Raw genomic sequence first — 13,194 nt, 5'->3', positions numbered from 1 at the left:
GCAAGTTCGATTGGTATCTCTCCTCATTGCATAGACGAGAAGTCATTCTTTCAAGATGACCCTGAACTTCAACCTCCCACAAATACAAGATAACGCAGATGGATCATGGGGTCCTAGTACCAGCGCACTTCCCGCTCAGTTCAAGGAGTGAGTGATCCCTTTCATTGCCTTAGGACATCATTTGGGCGAGAGCAGAATGAAGTAACAAGAAAGAGACGGGAGGAAACCGAAAGGAGGGATGGATGGCCCGACAAATCATGATGAAAGTAGAGACAGAATGAGCTAGGAATGGTGTGGTAAAAAGAATGCAGATGGGACACGAGTATAGCGGACGAGGAAGGACAAAGCGAATTTGGACCATCTGGCTTGTCTTATCAAATCATTCAACTGACATGCTTCGTCTTCATTAGCATTCCTTACGCACCGTTCTCCAAATCCGACAAAGTCACTCGAGTAGCAGACTGGCACGATGCCCCCGCTGATGCTAACAATGGCCGACAAAGACAAGGACAAGCCCGACGTGGTGGAAGAGAAGCTTATGGCGCTGCCGAAGGAACTGTATTCGGTTTCGTTCATGACGAAGATGAAAAATCTTTCTCACTCGTCGACAGTGGCGCACGAGCTGGAACCAGAGGAAAAACTCCTCTCAGAGGCAGAGCCATCAGATCTACTGCTCCCACTAGAGGTGCAAGAGGTCGAGGTGGTGCGAGAGGCGGTTTCGGTGGAAGAGGAAGAGGCGGTGGTCGAGGTGGATACAGTGATTGGAACAAGGTAAGCTATCAAGGCTTCCCCTTGAAGATAAAGAAGCTTACAGCGATGACCTAATTAGCCTCAACGTACTAGAGATTCTTCTGTTACTATCAGTCCCGATTGGCAAGTTCTTGAGGAAGTTGACTTTACTAGACTTGCCAAGTTGAACCTAAGTGTTGAGAATGCCGAGGATGTGTGAGTCCTCTTCTTTGGTGCTTCTTGAAGCTATTCGAAGCAAATGCTCATATATCAGCTCTGCAGCGCAAGCTACGGTACTGTCCAAGCTTACGATCGAGCCTTTGATCGAATCAATACTCGGAATGAGAAACCACTTGAAATCCTTGACCGAGTTCGATACAACACTTCTACATCTGACGATCCCGTCATTGCTCAATTATCCGAAAAGAAAGCTGCTCAAATCTTCGCTACCGATTCTATCTTATCTGTCTTGATGACCGCACCTCGATCAGTAAACTCATGGGATATCATATTCGAAAGAAAAGGTGATCAATTATTCTTGGATAAAAGGGAATCCGGTCCATTCGATTATATTACAGTAAATGAGAATGCTGCCGATCCACCAGTTGATTCAGATGATCAAACCAATATCAATTCAGCTGGTTCATTATCATTAGAAGCAACTTATATCAACCAAAATTTCTCTTCCCAAGTTATCCAAGCTTCTTCAAAACCTTTCACACCTAAACCCAATCCATTCTATTCAGCAGACATTGAAACTGAACCTTTGGCCTCAACATTATACAAATATAGAAAATTCGATCTATCTATTTCAGAGGATGAAACATTCGATATTATTGTCAGAACTGAAGCAGATGCTTATTTAGGCAAAAAAGATACTTTAATAACTGTTAAAGCATTGAACGAATTTGATCCTAGATCGCAAGGTGGTTCAGGTAAACCATTAGATTGGAGAAAGAACCTTGACATCCAAAAAGGTGCTATCGTAGCTTCTGAGATGAAGAACAACAGCGCTAAATTGGCTAGATGGGCTGTTCAATCGATCTTAGCCGGAGCCGAATTGATGAAGATGGGGTGAGTTATTCGCTCTAACTCATCGAATAAGTGTGCTAAATCATATTCCTTTTGTTAGTTACATATCTCGAGCCAATTCCAAAGATGCTCAAAGACACGTTATCGTCGGAGTACAATCGTTCAAACCTCTTGATTTCGCCAGACAGATGAATGTCTCTTTGACAAATGGTTGGGGTATCGTTCGAACTATCGCTGATATACTACTCAAACAACCCGAGGGTAAATACGTACTTGTCAAGGACCCCAACAGTGTAAGTACAATAACAAATCAAGGCTTCTTGTGCTTTTACAATCCGTGCCGTGCACAAATACTGATGTACATACATGAATAGCCTCAAATCAAACTCTACAAAGTACCAGATGATGCCTTCGATGCCGGTATCGAGGAAGAAACTATTGGGGAATCCCAAATTGACGAAGATTAGATAGGCAGATGGGTAGATAGATGCATGGAGTGACATACGAAATGCTAGGAAATGGATTTGTGGGATCTATTACGATGCATACATAGTGTTCATCCTTGAAGTCTTCATTTGATAAATACCGTGATTCCCAAAAAAATGGTCTCATTGAATGCGACTTTTCGTACATTGAATCTTGGCCATGGGTTTACACACAAGTGAATGATACTATTTGAGAATATGGAGGACAGACCATTGGCAAGCGATACCTCGGAGTTTGTACTTTTCGAGTGCCAATAAAAACTCAATCTATCTCAAGATGACAGTTTTCATTCCAATCCAGAACGACGAAATCGCACTGCACTGCACATTTACCGGCTACTGGCACCGGATATTTGAGAGATTAAACATTCGAATCATCCTTACCGCTCATCATACTTTATCAAAGTGGGAACACGACTGACGATCACGATAGCACAGACGGGGAAAAATCAAATCACATCCACGTAGCGTAGACAACGTGAAACGTACATACGACTCAGACCACCCCTCCAAAGGCTCAAAAGGAACTAGCTTCGCTTTACAAGCTTTCCTGCATCTTGATCTCCTGGCCAAACTTTGCTCAAAATACCATGAATCAATTATCAGATCTTGAGTTAGTAGCTCAAGCTATGTCTACTACACCTTCGCAATCCCATTCTCCCCAAAACCAGACGAACGGGCATTCCAACTCCGTTTCAGAGTCTACGAACAATCCATCAGAATCAACATCGACTGCAGCACCTGATTTATCTTCTCTCAATCTTGATCCCGCCTCCGTCGCTTCACTCTCATCGCTCCTCTCTCTTTCAGACGCAGAATTAGAGAACCTGGATGATACTCAGATAGAGGAGATCATGAAGCAGCTGGAAGCGGCTGATGGTGTAGCAGATGACCTAGAAGGTAAATTGGATAAATTGCTGCAGACTTTAGGTGGAGTAGAAGAGGAGATCGTTCACGATAAAGGAGCAGGGGAGCCTGGTTCTGAAGAAGGATCCGGAGAGAAGAAACAATAATGACAATGGAACAGTATGGCAACTCGTGGCTGAAATCGAGTAGGCGATATCTCAGACCCGTCCCATCAAGGAGAAGGATAGAAGCAAAAGCTCACAATGACCTGGAGATCAACTTTGATCAATCTCACCAAAGAGTCTCCTGTATAGTACTAAGAAATAGCTTCATCAAGTTGAGGAAACAATGGTTTGGGAGGAGAGATAAGAGATGGACCAACCCAAACAGTATGACGTGACTCATTATCCAGAACAACCAACATAATCATGATACCTGGCATCCTTGTTCACACATTAAAAAAAATAACATGTATACATATATATGCAATTACTATATATTGACAATAGAGTGACTATCTTCAATTCCTGAGATGCTACCCACTCTCCTGTAGCAATGCTTCTACAGCTTGAGCCGTATTGAAATCGCTAACCGAATCGAGGCACATTAGCTATTTCTCAGAATCTTTATCATGTGTTCAGCTAACTCACTTGGTTTGTAGCGCGCGAACTATCACTTCTCTACCTAAGTTTGGGAACATATTTGACAATCTATCATGATACAAGAATCAAGCGTTAAGTCAGCTATATGCCTGATCGGTTGATAAGAAAGAGAAATGAATGAATCAAGGGCCAGCGTTTGGGGTCTTCCATAGAGGCGGAAATATTGTCCTGAATACTAGCCGATCAGAAAGAGCGAAACACTCACGTAGCAATTTCATCTTCTGTTGCTACTCTTGTACTTCTACCTGTCATATCATTTACCCATTCACCCATTGCTGCAGTCGCACTTCTAGGTTCCTCTCTTCCTTCCCTTTGGGCACTTCCGGAACCATTTGTTCTATCATTTGACCCATTCTGCGTTTGGTTCGCATTCGTATTAGTTGAATTTGTGGATGTATTCAATCTACTTGCTAGTAGACTTCTGAGGCTTGGTCTAATACCAGTCCCAGTATCATTCGCTGTGGTCGCACCTCTTCCTACTCCTGGCTGTTGATTCATTCCAACTGAAGAAGGTAAAGCAGTTGATATTCCTCTTGAATCAGATTGACCAGGTAAAACCCTTTGTGATCTTCTAGGAGGTAATGAACTTCCTACTATAGGACTGAATAATCTCGATAATAATTGATGAAGTGATAACGGTATTCTGTAGGTTTTAAGTGGTCTTCTAACAAGTAATCTACGTCTTGAAATAGATAGAGAAGGTAATGGAATCAAAGTATCCGTTCGATATATATACCCAGTCAAGAGTCCTAATAATGAAATAAGGATAGAAGAAGGTGGGTTCGATGATATTAACTGGATACGGTCGAAGAGTCAGTTTCTAAGACATCTACAAATGCGTATTAGATGACTGGAAAGTCTAATGAGGGTTCATTTTTCATAGGATTGAGACGGTAGATTGGAACCTTCATTGACTTACTTGAGAGGCCAATATCCAGTTAAACACTTTACTCGAAAAATCTATACCCAAAACTCTGAAATGATATAATGAAGGGAATATGCGATATTGTTGCCATAGTCTGTAGATGAAGTTGCAAAGATATCAGCATTTTTGAAACTCTTCTGCTACTTCACAATTCGGAGGGTAAAACACAACGTGCAAATTGATGGATGGGCAGGTTTACTACTCACAAACTAAATATTATACCGTATGGTCCAGCAGGTATACTGTTTAAGCCGAATTGATATCCGACCAAGATACTAATACACGCTAAGAAAGTCGATAGTAATGTTGATACTAGTATGAATGACTATCACTTTCCGTGAGCTCGATCTTTTCGGTTTCGAAAACCTCGCCTGATGTGTATACGGGGCGGGGAGGATCATTTGAGCGGAGAAGAACATACAGCATATTTCCTTGATCCAAACGCTCTGTCACAAGAGAGGGATCATCAGCATGAATCTCCACATAACCGAACGAAGATGTATTCCTCAATTTACCTCTCAACTCCTACGCCAACATTGTAGAATAGTATTTCACCCATTAATAATTCAGTCGAATTGGCAAATGCCAACGGATGTATCAATATTCTCCATAACTAATTAATTGACGTGTCGTGTTGTATCACGAAAAGTCAGCTCATGAAAGATGCTATACTCTATAGATGGGATGTGAAAATAAGCTTACCTGACGGTACTTGGTTATATGAGGAACTAATTGAAGGTGTAAATAAGGTTTTATATCTAATAACGAAGCTGAAAGTGATGATAAAGCTAGTATTATCATTATGCCTAAGTTCCCACACCACGCATAGTGTTAGCTTTCCTCTTTTTACACCTTATTCCATGATTAACACCCGCGTAAATCATGATGGCCATACTGAATGCTTGATACAATAACAGAAAACATGAGGTATGATAATTACCTTTCGTAACGCCAGCATGTTGGAAACCTATCGCAATGCTATTAGCTTGTGGTCGTCCAACCAAGGCTGCAAACAACAAACCTGACATCGCTTGGAGATGGATTGCGATACGAGCTGATGTTGAGCAGTGATTGAGATATGAAGCGAACAACGAATATGACTAGTGCATTGAGTTATATATATTCGGGGTGAATGATAGTCTCCCTCGGCAACATCGACCGGGTCTTCCTTTGAGAAGATGTCACAACGTCACAATTTTCTGCTTTCTTCATTCTGTATAAACAATTCTCTTTTATGCATATTACCCCTACCTCGAACCTGATATTTACCACATATATACCGTGCTTATCATAATACTCGTCTTCGTCATCACCGTTCCTCAAATGCTTTCCATGAACTCATGTCTATATTTTCCATGTTGTGAATGCTTCACTCGTCTCCGCTCACTGCCACCCGCCAGGAGGTCCACCATAGGGGGGTTGTTGTTGACCCCATTGACCTTGACCGTGATGCCCTCCTTGAGACATCTGCTCTCCATACGTGGGCTGACCGCCGTATCCGCCGTGAGGCGGAGGAGGTCCTCCATATCCTCCAGGTGGCGGGGGAGGACCGCCATGACCACCATGCTGACCGTGATGTCCATGTTGTCCTGGATATCCATCTCCTGGTGGACCAGCATATGAATCTTGAGGTGGTGCGGAGTGATGATATGATGGGGGATTGAACTCTTGACGGGGAGGAGCATCAAATCTACCAGCGCTGTTACCGCCGTATCCGGATCCCTGAGAATTGTTCTCTCCGTAGAAAGAGGAAGCGTGGCCATCTTGACTTCCGTATGATTGCTGAGGGGGAGGTTGATAAGATTGTGTGGCAGCATATTGATTTTGATTTTGATTATCGTTGTAGAAGCTTGAAGCTTGTCCGTTGTTACCGTTATCAGGCGCATTGGGGTCAATTCCTCGCCAAGCATTTTGTCCGCCGGAGCCAAAGCCTTGATCCCATGGCTAGAAAGAGGGACGTATCAGCACGTGGTGACTCCATGTTGCGTGAAGAGTTGCAATTTGAGCACTTACCATTTTACCAGACACTAAATCTTGTCCAGCATTCAGGTATTGCGCACCAGGCTAAGAATACCAGGTCAATGAAAATGCGTTTACCACAATTGAATGAACATACCACATGAATGTTATGAGATGCTACAACTTGTTGTAATCCACCTTCAGGTAGCATTTGGTTGTGTACGTGACCCGTAGCTTGAGATGTATCTCCGATTCGCTTGTTACCACCAGATTTGACTTTATCAGAAGTCAATCGGTTCAAGATTTCGTTCTTGTTGTGAACGGTGTCGATCCAATTTCGCATCTTATCAAGCATCCGTTTCTGGATCTCAGCTGATTGAAATGGCTGTCAGCTACCAAATACGCAAAGGGATTGGAACCGATGAAGAAGATGAGCTCACATCGCCCATTGTGGAAGTCAGGGTGGAATAAAGCCTCTAGGACAGGTTCGGTAACCTGCTCGACAGGCATACTGTTGTTGTCCCATGCCTGAACGACAAGCTTGACTGTGAACTCCACGATTATCTGAGCGATCTCACCAGCAGGTTGATTGAGAATGAGTCCGAAGTGATCCTAAAATTTCAGATATATATCAGTCAGGCAAACTAGTAAAGCGAGAACGGTTGGCCGGTTGGCCCTCACCTTTGACAAGAAAGAGTGAGTAGGATCAGATGCATATGGGTCGTTCCAGACCTCATACTGATCATGAGAATCAATAACGGCTTGAGATGTTTGACCTAGAGCTGAGGTTGCAGTCCCCACAAGCGGTTTGACGAAGGGCTCAAGAGTCGTGATGATGAATACAGAGACGGAGTTGGAGATCTTCTCGACAACACCGGAAAGTCCAGGAATTCGATCAATGGTGTTCTGCATATTTCCTCTGATCAGCTCATCTCCTCAAGACCAACCCAAAACGCCGGATGACTGGGACATACCTCGATTCTCTTCATCACCGAGTCTCGGAAACTCAAGATCTTCCAGAGCGTATCGTGCAGTTCTTGAGGGGACATATTAGAAGGGTCGAGACCACCTGGTTGACCGGCTCGCATGTTTTGAATGCCATCCATTTCCCTGGTCATGTCGCTTCCGTCGCTTCCAGGAAGAGAGAAGAAAAGTTGTCGAAGGGTATCAGCAGAGCTGGATTGACCTTCTGAGATCGATCGAGCATTGGTCATTTGCTTGGTAAGATCAGAGACGGATTGCTGTACAGTGACATGATCAGTATCTGCTCGTTATCAAGATCCGATGCTGGAGCAAGAGGTTTGCACACACTTGACTGAGATGATCGGTAGCTTCGCCCATGACCGAATGGATGAAATCTGCTCCACCAAAAGTACCAGTGACAAGAGGGAAGACTCGTTTACCGTTAGGAGCTTGAATTTGGGTATTTCTGCCAACGTGGGGGAAAACATTGTTGTATCCCAGGGATATAAGAGCTGAGAATGGACATCAGTGCTGTCTTCAGATCATGAATCATTGACCTACTCACCAAGCTCACACCAGTTTGAATGAGCAGTGAAGTCCTCCCTTCAATCAGATCAGCTCGTATTCGCGAATTGTTGCCAAGGGCATTGCACTTACAAGGTATGAAGAGCTCTGCCGAGCAATTGGAAAGCTTGATAAGAATCTGCCTTGTTGTCGGTTGATCGGAAAGTTCTACCGTAATGGATGACTTCTTGAAGTCTTTGTCTAACCAAAGCTTTCGATGTAGCCCAACCACCATGCTCTACTCGTCGTACATTAGCAGGTAACCCCAATCCTGCGTAAGTGTAGTTTCAGCTTACCATTTGCAATGTAATTCTTCATACCAGTTTGAATATCAATCTCCAACTCTCGAGGATCAACTGGACCTCGTAATCTGTTATCGTATTGTCTAGCATCTTCACCTTCGGCATATCCCTTTGGATTATCGATATGCTCTGTGGGAAGATAACATCCTAATCTCTCTGCCGTTACTTCGAATTCACCGGTGGCGTAACCAAGGCCTAAGAACCCAAGAACCATGACTACATTCAAGATGGTTTGCAGGTTGGTCTTCTTGAGCGCACCAACGTCAACTGCCTAGAAAGGACTGCATATCAGCTTGATAGTATACGAGGTTAAGGATCGACCGCAAGCTTGCCTGGGAATAATCTCGCAACCAATTTCCACTACAGATTTAGTCAGCTGCAGGCTCCAAGATGGGGACAATTAACACAACTTACAAGTAAACTCTCTTCACGTCGAGAGGGGTAAATTTAGTTCCCCTAGATAAGAAACCACCGCCAGCAGCTTTCATCAGATTTGCAATAACATCTTCAATATCACCATGTCTGAAAGCCTTCTCCTCAAGATAAGAGTATCCTGGGATGTTACCTGTACCATGAAATCGTCAATCACGGCTCTGACGTTGATCAAGCTGATGGGCAACTCACCCGCTCCAAAGGCCGCTACCCGTGGAGTAAATGATAGCGCTACGAGCGCTACGACTAGGAAGAGCAGAGTTGCTCGTGCCATTCTGTATATATGTATTCGATTAATATAGATATGATTGAGTGATATGGGTTATCTTGATGATGGGAACAGAAAGATAGTTGAGAACGTTGAGTGATTTATGAGTATGTATGTTTCGAACACAGCTTAGATTGTTCCACCTCATTAAAGGCTTTTATCATCAATTACACGTCATAAACACGCGAGTTTTAACTATTTAACTATAAAATCGGGAGTCTTGGCAATTAGGCGTCTCTGTTTTGGAGAGCAGAACACTCATGCCTATTGTCACTGATAACGATGACGGAGTTTCAGATCAGGTTACGTCAATCACACTGTACTCGAGTATCATCAACAATAACAAACAAATGTTAACTTACAACGTTGAGTTCAGATTCATCATATTGTCGTACTGGAAGTCTGTTGCTATTTCTGCGAAGCCGTCCACAATCAGTCAGTGACACGAGAACACAAGAACAGTGTCACTATGCCTTCTGATAGAGCAGGGTACACACTCTCGGTGTTCGCCATTGATGTGTCACCGTCTATGGGTGAATCCAAAGCTGATCCAGGAGGTGGATGTAAGAAACCGAAATTGGATCTGGTCAAGGAATATGTAGCGAGGAAATGTGAGCCTAAAGTGAGCGCTTCGTGCCTATAGCCTATCACTTGTAGCCTCATGACATCGTTAGTTGATACAAGCTTCTTGCATAGATCTCCAGTGGGAGGAAGACAGAAGCGGTTGGTATACTCAGCTATGGTGGGAGTGAGTCCAGCCGTCCAGTTGTGATTTGCACTTTACAGCTGGCGTTCCAGCGCTCTCCTGTCCAACCGATGCTGATTAGAAGTTGCAGAGACCAACAATCAAGCGAATCGAGCTTTTGTAGTTGAAAATCCAGATGATGAAGACCCACCCTACGCAGCAGTCTCATGTGATGTAGCGATACAAACAGCCAAACCCAAAACAGTGGAAGTAGTAATGAACCTTGACGTCGGTGAACATGAAGGGAATCGTGAGCTCTCTGGTAATCCAAGAAACTCGAATTGAAAGCTGACAGTCTTAACACAGCTGTGTCCGCTTTAATGGTAGCGTTGGATATGATACATGTTCATAAACATACCAAAAGTTGGGCTTTGGAGGTGATACTGATCACTGATGGTGAGTCATAGTGACAGATAAATGGTTAATCCCTTAGCTAAAGGTGATTTCTAGGCGAAAGTTCTTTCAGACAAGAAGAATATGAAGATGCCATGGATAGATTTGATGACCTGGGAGTGAGGTTATCCGTAGTGTAAGTTATCTTACAGCATCAAGGGAAATGGTGCTCATAGGGGTATAGGGGACTTGATTTCCAGCCATTGAACGAAGCGGTTGAGAAGACGAAAAGTCGGAATAAGGTGAGCTGAATGAATGATGAGGTTGCTTTCACGAGCTGATCATTTGGATAGCGTCTTTCTGAGAAATTTTGGCGTACATTCGTTACTCTTCTACATGAACGAATAAGCAAAACCACCGAATCTGAGGAGATGTTACCAACGTTGGAGATATTCGATGATGCATTAGAAGCATCAAGACTACCCAAAGCAGCAGTAGTTAATGGTACGGTATCAGGGATAGATCTTCATATAGGTTCATCTGAGGTCGATCCTGAACAAGCTATCACTATACCTATCAAATATTCAAAGGCGACTATGAAAGCTCGTCCTCCAACATTATCAAAAGCTTGGAAGCCAGCTATGGATCTTCAAGCTCCTATTAGACCTTCTTTAGGGACACAAAGGCAGAGCTCAAATCAATTGATGTCAAGTCTAATCAATCAATCCCAATCCCAATCGAACAATACAGGTGACATCCCTAAGCCAGAGGAGTTTGCAAATCTAATCTCAGCGGATGTGAAACACCACAGTACTTATATAGTGAAAAAACAAGATACGGCACCTTCAGCTACTCAATTGGGCTCACAGGGATTAGATGGTGATTATCTGGATCAGTACAACGCTTCTCAAAAAGCTACTCAAGTCGAAGACGAGGAAGTAGATGAAGAATTCGTGGAAAAGGAAGATATAGTGAAAGCTTGGAGGTTTGGTTCTACTTGGGTTCCAATGGAAGCAGATACGTTTGAACCGATGGACACGAGAAAAGGAGTGGAAATCTTGGGATTCTTCCCTAAAGATGCGGTGAGCTAACGGTCCTTGGAATGTGCATTGGCGGCAACAAACAGCTCATTCGTCCAAATATAGATCAAGCGACATCTTCTCATGGGAGAAGTTCGATTTGTGTGGCCGGATCTGACATCCCCTAGAGGGCAGATACAATTTTCTGCCCTTGTAGAAGGAATGGAACTGAGAGGGATGTGTGCTGTAGTCAGATGGGTACTGAAAGATAAAGCGGAGCCTGTGATCGGACTTTGCTTGGCAGCTATGGAATTTCCGGGTGAGGGAAAACGGCTGGATTTCATGTACTGGATAAAGGTGAGTTTGATAGGAAGTCCGACATATCACCCAGCTCACCCTAGACTCCCTTTAGCTACCTTTTGCTGAGGATGAACACAACTTTTGGTTCCCTTCTCTAACGACATACAATACAGCAACGGGGAAAGTAATCACCGAACATCCATTGTTACCCACAGAGGAACAATGTGAATTGATGGATGAATTAGTCGGATCTATGGATCTCGATGCTTACGCTAAAGAGCAAGCCAAGAAAGAGAAATCGAACGTTGAAGGTGAAGAAGAAGACGAAGATATGGCTGACGAGAATGAGTGAGTGCAAGCTTTGATATTCAGCGCGAAGAAAGGTTAAGATCTTCCTCGCAGTGACGAGGAAGGACCAAGATGGTTTGAACCTGAGAAATCATATAATCCGGTTATCCATCGCATCAAAGAAGCTATCTTCCATGCTTCTCTGACGTCGGACTTGGATGCAAATCCTCTTGGTCCGCCACACCCTGAACTGGTGAAGTACTTCAACACCCCGGACGACATCGGAGAGCAAGTCGAGGACCTGACCCAAAAACTGCAAGCTGCCTTGGATATCAAGAAGATTGCTCCAAGGACTAGGAAGAAGGTTCAAAAAGAAGGTCTACGAGAAGATGAGGGATTGTGAGTCTGCATGTGCTACCTGTCGGGCCGTTGGATGTGCTGACAACACGTATGGCGTAGTATTGATATCGATGAGTTGTTTGACGAGACTTCCGCTCCACCTTCAACTGCGGTAAAAGGTGAATCATCGTCACAAAAGCCGAAAGTGGAAAGACCTTCCCCTGCGAAAGCAGCCAAAAACCCGAGATTCGTCGAATCAGATGACGAAGATCTAGCCCCTCTACCGAAGTCTACTAGTATGAAAGCGAAACCTAAACCAGGTAGATTGATCTCAAATGAACAACCTCTGGAAGATTTCAAGCGATTGATCGAAGGTGAAGGTGATGTATTCCGAAAAGCGATCCAAGATTTAGGTCTTGTCGTCTCTGAAAACATAGAAAGTTCTTTCTCGCATCAAGCTTTCCCACTCGCACTTGATTGCCTGAAAGAAATGAGGAATACAGCACTCACATTTGAAGAGGTCGAAACTTATAATGGAATAGTAGATAATTTGGAGAAGAAGGTCAAAAAAGGGAAACATAAAGATTTTTGGAAAAGTGAGTGATCTCGTTGCCTTTCGTTCAGACAGCGGAGATGTAACACGGGACAAGATTTACCAAGAGTTTTAGCTGATCAGATTTATATATCAATGTAGAGTTCGAAGCTGAAGGATCGAATGTGGCTAAGATTTCTGAAGAAGAAGCGCAAGAAGCGTTAAATGGGTATGAGTAAAGTTGGTTTCGCACATTTCATATTCGGTTCTCTGCTAGCTGTAAATATTAATTCACGTCTCGTAATCACTGTTGTAGCATTACTTCTTTTTCTCAACCTAAATGTACCAAATTTATTCCTTCAGTTTATCTGCTCACAGCTGCTGTTGATGACAGGTGATGGAGGTGGTCTTGGTGAAAGCGGCGATGTCCGATGGTCGATCAGAAGTGCCACGTCATGATTTTGTGTTTTG

General features: G+C 43.6%; 5 protein-coding genes across 5 annotated transcripts; 3 read left to right on the top strand and 2 right to left on the bottom strand.

Moving 5' to 3' along the window:
• Nucleotides 1–55: 55 nt before the first annotated feature.
• On the top strand, nucleotides 56–2,228 carry IL334_003956 (eukaryotic translation initiation factor 3 subunit D; the record flags this gene model as incomplete). The annotated part of the gene is made up of 6 exons (XM_062935679.1): nucleotides 56–147; nucleotides 411–771; nucleotides 830–945; nucleotides 1,012–1,803; nucleotides 1,862–2,054; nucleotides 2,136–2,228. 6 exons carry the CDS (start codon nucleotides 56–58, stop codon nucleotides 2,226–2,228), a joined length of 1,647 nt encoding a protein of 548 aa, XP_062791730.1.
• Nucleotides 2,229–2,836: 608 nt separating this feature from the next.
• Nucleotides 2,837–3,259, top strand: IL334_003955 (uncharacterized protein; the record flags this gene model as incomplete). The annotated part of the gene is made up of 1 exon (XM_062935678.1): nucleotides 2,837–3,259. The coding sequence occupies one exon, from the start codon at nucleotides 2,837–2,839 to the stop codon at nucleotides 3,257–3,259; it is 423 nt and encodes a 140-aa protein (XP_062791729.1).
• Nucleotides 3,260–3,627: 368 nt separating this feature from the next.
• IL334_003954 (uncharacterized protein) lies at nucleotides 3,628–5,707 on the bottom strand (the record flags this gene model as incomplete). Its single annotated transcript, XM_062935677.1, has 9 exons — nucleotides 3,628–3,679; nucleotides 3,743–3,802; nucleotides 3,960–4,549; nucleotides 4,674–4,773; nucleotides 4,886–5,004; nucleotides 5,101–5,125; nucleotides 5,195–5,292; nucleotides 5,382–5,485; nucleotides 5,620–5,707. The coding sequence occupies 9 exons, from the start codon at nucleotides 5,705–5,707 to the stop codon at nucleotides 3,628–3,630; spliced, it is 1,236 nt and encodes a 411-aa protein (XP_062791728.1).
• Nucleotides 5,708–6,062: 355 nt separating this feature from the next.
• IL334_003953 (uncharacterized protein) lies at nucleotides 6,063–9,173 on the bottom strand (the record flags this gene model as incomplete). Its single annotated transcript, XM_062935676.1, has 13 exons — nucleotides 6,063–6,623; nucleotides 6,693–6,743; nucleotides 6,796–7,010; nucleotides 7,079–7,250; nucleotides 7,320–7,544; nucleotides 7,613–7,879; nucleotides 7,950–8,113; nucleotides 8,167–8,204; nucleotides 8,259–8,403; nucleotides 8,462–8,738; nucleotides 8,800–8,827; nucleotides 8,882–9,032; nucleotides 9,092–9,173. The coding sequence occupies 13 exons, from the start codon at nucleotides 9,171–9,173 to the stop codon at nucleotides 6,063–6,065; spliced, it is 2,376 nt and encodes a 791-aa protein (XP_062791727.1).
• A 463-nt stretch (nucleotides 9,174–9,636) lies between these two features.
• On the top strand, nucleotides 9,637–12,962 carry IL334_003952 (uncharacterized protein; the record flags this gene model as incomplete). Its single annotated transcript, XM_062935675.1, has 12 exons — nucleotides 9,637–9,789; nucleotides 9,864–9,915; nucleotides 9,995–10,162; nucleotides 10,219–10,308; nucleotides 10,363–10,441; nucleotides 10,490–10,547; nucleotides 10,599–11,327; nucleotides 11,391–11,621; nucleotides 11,677–11,912; nucleotides 11,967–12,251; nucleotides 12,312–12,787; nucleotides 12,886–12,962. 12 exons carry the CDS (start codon nucleotides 9,637–9,639, stop codon nucleotides 12,960–12,962), a joined length of 2,634 nt encoding a protein of 877 aa, XP_062791726.1.
• Between the last annotated feature and the right edge of the window lie 232 nt (nucleotides 12,963–13,194).

This window comes from Kwoniella shivajii, chromosome 5 (genome assembly GCF_035658355.1).
Source record: "Kwoniella shivajii chromosome 5, complete sequence".
Taxonomy (NCBI): domain Eukaryota; kingdom Fungi; phylum Basidiomycota; class Tremellomycetes; order Tremellales; family Cryptococcaceae; genus Kwoniella; species Kwoniella shivajii.
Note: the sequence above shows the minus strand (reverse complement) of the source record. Positions and strands in the feature narration are given on the sequence as shown.